Raw genomic sequence first — 5,315 nt, forward strand, 5'->3', positions numbered from 1 at the left:
TTGGTAGAAACGAAAAAGAATAAAAAAAAAAAAAAAGGAAAAAGGCCAGGTGCACATAAAAATTGAATCCACAGATAGAATTTGATGCTCAGAAAACTTGAATCACCCAGTACACCCCCTCGACTCGTCTAAAGGTTTAAGCATGCCATGTTTTCAAAACGATTCTGACAGGTTCGAAGAGGAAGACAATCAAAACGCACTCTTTGGACTCGTGACAAGATCAATCCAATCTTTGCATTCTACAAAGGACAGTTCTATAACACTTCTATTAGATATTACAGCAAAAAGCACAAGGAGAGATTAGACACTTACCGTTATAGGAGACCCACAAAATAGAGACAACCATCAGGTTCTACTAGAGACAGACAACTATTATTATAATTCAAGTACAAAACAAAAACAGAAAGTAGAGGCTCTCAAGTCCAACATGGATCGGATGTTTTGTAGACATGTCTTGTTTACAATATCCATTAAATTTGAGCAGAAACCTAAGCAAATGAGAATTTATAAACTAAGACTGACAACGACTAGGTCCTACATCACAAACACAGAAGCATATTGCTCGCCAACTCTACAATTAGTTGTTACTGAATGAAGCCAAGCTGAACACACTTTAAATGACTTGTGCCACCACCACAAATCAGCACAACAAACCATAGCTTTTCCAAGAACTAGGCTCCATATCAGTCCTCTGCCTGGGGCGATTGACTGCATTATCAAATAATACATAAATAATTAAAACAATACACACAAAGCTCGTATTTAAGGCAAAAAGAGCAGGATAAAGAAAAATATATGTAATGCAGACCTGCGATACCTGTCACGCACGGGGGTCTCAGGACCACCACCAAAATTGGGGCTGTCCTCTCTAGGTTCAGGTATTGGGCTGAGTTCATGAGCATTGTCAGGGCTAGCCTTCTCTCTTCCATAAGGACTACGGCTGGGGATACGACCATTTTCAGGACTAGCCCTTTCTCTCCCATAAGGACTGTGGTTGGGGCCACGACCATGGTCAGCACTTGCCCTCTCTCTTCTGTAAGGACTGTGACTGGGGCCACGACCAAGATCAGCACTAGCCCTTTCTGTTTGGTAAGGACTATGGCTTGAACCACGGCGATGATCAGGACCAACCCTCTCTCTTTGTTTAGGACTACGACTACGTACACGTCCATACTCGGGGCTACCCCTCTCTCTTCGATGGGGACTTGGATTGTGTCCACGGCCATAGTCAGGGCTGCCTCTCTCTCTTCTGTATGGACTAGAACCACGTCCATAATCAGGGCTCCCCCTCTCTCGTCGATATGGGCTTGGGGATCGCCTTCTATCACGGCTTCTCTCCAATGATCTATCACCAACTCTATCCGGGCTATATCCATTTCTCCTTTCATCATCATCATCCCTGACTGCATACTCCACTGAAATAACTCGATCCAACAACTTGCTGCATGTCAGCATTGGAACACAATCATCATCAATTTCAACCCACCGTTTCACCACCCTAAACGTTGCCTAAAGGCTTTCCATTGAGGGCTATTCTGAATATTACTTCACAAAATAGGGGAGAAAGAGGAGGAAACAAAAGGATTTTTTTTTGGGGGGGGGGGGGGGGGGGGGGGGGTTGTTGGTCTTTTGTGTCAAAACCAAAACTTACCTCATGTTTGTCGCATCCAATGCTCTCGTAGCATCATCCTGTGACTCGTACTGCACAAATGCAAAGTTCCTTCTAATCCTCACACTTGATATTTTCCCATATGGCTCAAAGTGCCTCTCCAAGTCCCTAGTCCTCGTATGATGTGTATCAAAATTAATAACAAACAGAGTCTTTGAAGGCTTCGTATTAGAGGAAGATCTTCTAGAACCTCCAGGCCTTCTAATGCCACGTTCCTGCTGCAACACACATGTCAAAGAGCTTAAGTATATGATAAAACAGAGTTGGAACAATTATTATTATCATAAGCAAAGACATAGATATGTCACTTTTGTCCATTCAACACGAAGCCTGCGTCCCTTTCGACCAAATTCTGTTCGATCCAGTCTCCGAATAGCATCCTCAGCATCTCTCTCCTCTTCCATGTAGATAAAAGCAAATCCTGAAACCCATGAAAAAGAAGAATCACACTAAAAATAAAATTTAGGCGGATAACATATCTAAAGCAAGAATCCTCCCGTTAAAGGATTCTTCAACGTGACGGCATTCCTCCCCTTAATATAAACTCCCTGAAAATCTAACCTAAAATAAAGATGTTGGCAACCTCCGTGAATTCTATAAACTGAGTGACCAACAAAATTAGTAACAGACCTTGTGTGATGAACTAAGTGGTGTCAAGGAACAACATTCCAAAAGTGGATGTCTCATGGTAGGTCAATGAAAAGAGTGCCTTCTCCATCTATTCTGCTGCCTCTGCTGTGAGGTCGGTAATGTTTCTACCTTGAAACATGTCTGAAATTGAAGGCTGGGCAAAATTCATGTGGGTGAAAGGCAATTGTGACTGAGGGAAACGTGGGAAGGTAGTCCATTGAGGAAATGAGTGAATCTTCTTGAATACAAGAAGAAGCTCGTCACAGAATTCTGAAGAGCCCATCCATTAGCCAGGAAGAATAGGGACATGCCAAGATAATCCTGCGCCAAAGAAAATGTTGAATATGGGGGTTGTTGTCTCAAAAAACATGTTTTTCACATATCCTGAACCCCCACTTAAACTCAACAAAGGAAGAAAGCAATCGCGGAGTCATGAACTCTGACTGATCTTGCGGCCAAACTGCCAAGGTACGAGAGCGCTAGGAACCTGCCACCTTGACGGATAGGTTTGCTTCTGCTGAGTTACTTTGCTGGTGGAGTATCCCATGCCTTATTGAGAAGAGTGTAGGCATTTCTTATATGATTGGGTACTTTATTCTTGTACATCAAATACCAATGCAGGTTACACACGTATAAAAGTTTTTTTCTTTTTTATTTCCGTCTACTTTGAGTCTATATCAAACAGATAATCAGGCATTTATTTTTGAACAAATCAAATCCTGTAAGAAAGGAGCTCAAGTGGTCACCTTATTATGAGTCAACTTATGCAGTGCCCAAGGGCATTGAATTCTAGCAATTACTCGCTATATTTACTATTAACAGCAGCACTTCAATCTCCATACTTAAACCAATTTGTACCATAGTTCCTCTCTCTTACATAGTGGAACTACACTGATCAAATGCCAGGTTATGTCCACAGTATTTTCCATTTGTGTGATCAATTACAATTCAAGTATGAAGCTTGCTAGCTCATAAAACTTCCAATCCTTCAATCGCTGCCTGAGAGAATTCTCTCAAAGTTTGATTCCAACAAATGTAAAGAAATATTTAATGAGGGGTTATTCTCAAAGCCAAATCAACATTTCCAAACTAATATCCTGATACTTTTTAAAAGTCCAGTCTTAGCTTGAATGAATGTATTGAATTCATAAAAGAGCAAGTGCACTATGAGCCATAGATCTTACCAGACTTCATATCCACTCTCTCAACCTTCCCATATCTACTGAAAAGCCGTTCCAGATCAGACGGCCGTGCATCATACTCAAAATTTCCACAGAAGATTGGCCTCATTTCCTCCTGAACATATTATGAGAGAACTTTCATATATATACAAGAATGCATCTTGGACACAGGAACAAATAAACTTGGTCAAAACAACTGCAATTAGTGCAGCCTACTGAGTAAGTACAGTCACAGCAAAAAAAAATGCACATGGCTTGCAAAATTCGATGCAATTTATATATGATATCTTTATAACTGGATAAAATCTATAACTACATCAGATTGAAACTTGTGGGTGGACACTCTGGTACTGTTCAGCTCAAAAATGTTTTCCAACAAGCTAAAATCGACAATTGTATATTTTTCAGGAAAATTTTACCCAAGATTACACTTCAAGCTTTAGGTAACCCAAAACCGAAAACCACAGAACCAACCAACCAATACACAACTACCTCAATTTTGTTTACTCTTTATCTGATGAAACTGAAATATATGACCAATATTAAATTAAGAAAGTAAACACATTCAAGGAGTCATTATACACCATCAGTTGAATGAGGTCCTCACACTACTACTAGTGTGCAGCTGGGGTGTGAAATATTACGGCATCTTTCTGGGGATTATTTTCAAAGAAATTAACTTGAGGCAATGAAACCCGATTTTCATGATAACATAAGCAATGCTTCCATTAATAGCCAAGGAAAATGGGTAGATTACAGGTTATTTGGAAACAGATGATGAAACTATAAACCAACACAACGATAACACCATTAATCTCTAATTATAAAGTTAAATTAATAACAACACCACCAATCTCCAACAACCACTTCCAGAATAATAATTTACACGAAATTCATAAACCATTACAACAATAGTGCCGCTAAACAAAAACCTCAAATAAATCAGGAAACCAAGACTCACAAAATCCGAAAAACTCACAAGACTCACCAAATCCAAGAAACTCCCAAATAAAGAAACAGCATAACTATTTGCTAATAACTTCACCTACATATTCCACTACACTCATGACCAAGACCAAATTCAAACAAAACCCAAAAGAAAATATCAGCCAAAATTTTCAGATTACAATCATTCCAAATGATAAACGGCAAAATTATAAAAACTACGATACCAACCGAAAAAAGAAATTAGATTTAGAGCAACCAAATTCTAAAAGAGATCGAGTAGAAAACAATCAGATCTACCATATAACAAACCACAAGCTCAGATCAGACCGTAGAAGCTCCGTTTGCTTTCCACGAAACTGTAAGGGAAAAAAAAAATGTAAAATCGTCACGCGCCTACAAATATCCACTCCACTAAGCAACCAACTACCAGATCCAAGAATTTCCCCTATTTCCTCTTACTTCTCGAGAACCAAACGTAACAAACAGAATGAGAAGTTGAATTTTCCAGTTTAGAGAGAGCATGTAAAAGGGTTTGAGACTCGTCCCTTACCTTCCGCAGGCAGTAACTGAAAGGAAGTGAAAAGAAATCGAGACGTCGCCTTCGAAACCCTAAGGAAAGAGTTTCGATAATTTCTTTTGGATTGACCTAAAGTGAGAGTGTGAAACTATATAGACGAAAACCACGTGAATGGCGTTACGCAAAATTAAATTATTTAATCAAATTTTATATAATTTTTTTAAATTTTTACATAAAATATAATAAATAATTCAAATTTTTTAAAATTTAAAATAAAAATAATATTAATAAATTATTATATAATAATATTTTATTTAACTTTCAACAAAATATCACATCTTCTATAAATTATATAACGAGATCAAAATAT

General features: G+C 38.5%; 1 protein-coding gene across 7 annotated transcripts; it reads right to left on the reverse strand.

The window, feature by feature from the left end:
- Positions 1-333: 333 nt before the first annotated feature.
- Positions 334-5,113, reverse strand: LOC122307209 (serine/arginine-rich splicing factor RS40-like). 7 transcript variants are annotated; one of them, XM_043119930.1, is made up of 8 exons: positions 4,979-5,110; positions 4,726-4,784; positions 3,484-3,595; positions 2,300-2,620; positions 1,978-2,090; positions 1,652-1,887; positions 809-1,441; positions 334-708 (listed from the first exon to the last, which is right to left on the reverse strand). In XM_043119930.1, exons 5-8 carry the CDS (start codon positions 2,071-2,073, stop codon positions 684-686), a joined length of 990 nt encoding a protein of 329 aa, XP_042975864.1. In that variant the 5' UTR covers positions 2,074-2,090; positions 2,300-2,620; positions 3,484-3,595; positions 4,726-4,784; positions 4,979-5,110; the 3' UTR covers positions 334-683. The 7 variants fall into 7 exon arrangements, with proteins under 7 accessions (XP_042975864.1, XP_042975860.1, XP_042975861.1 ...); XM_043119926.1 differs by lacking the exon at positions 2,300-2,620 and having other exon boundaries at positions 1,652-1,884; XM_043119927.1 differs by lacking the exon at positions 2,300-2,620 and having other exon boundaries at positions 818-1,441; positions 4,979-5,109.
- Positions 5,114-5,315: the final 202 nt, after the last annotated feature.

Source organism: Carya illinoinensis, chromosome 4 (assembly GCF_018687715.1).
Source record: "Carya illinoinensis cultivar Pawnee chromosome 4, C.illinoinensisPawnee_v1, whole genome shotgun sequence".
In the NCBI taxonomy this organism is placed as follows: domain Eukaryota; kingdom Viridiplantae; phylum Streptophyta; class Magnoliopsida; order Fagales; family Juglandaceae; genus Carya; species Carya illinoinensis.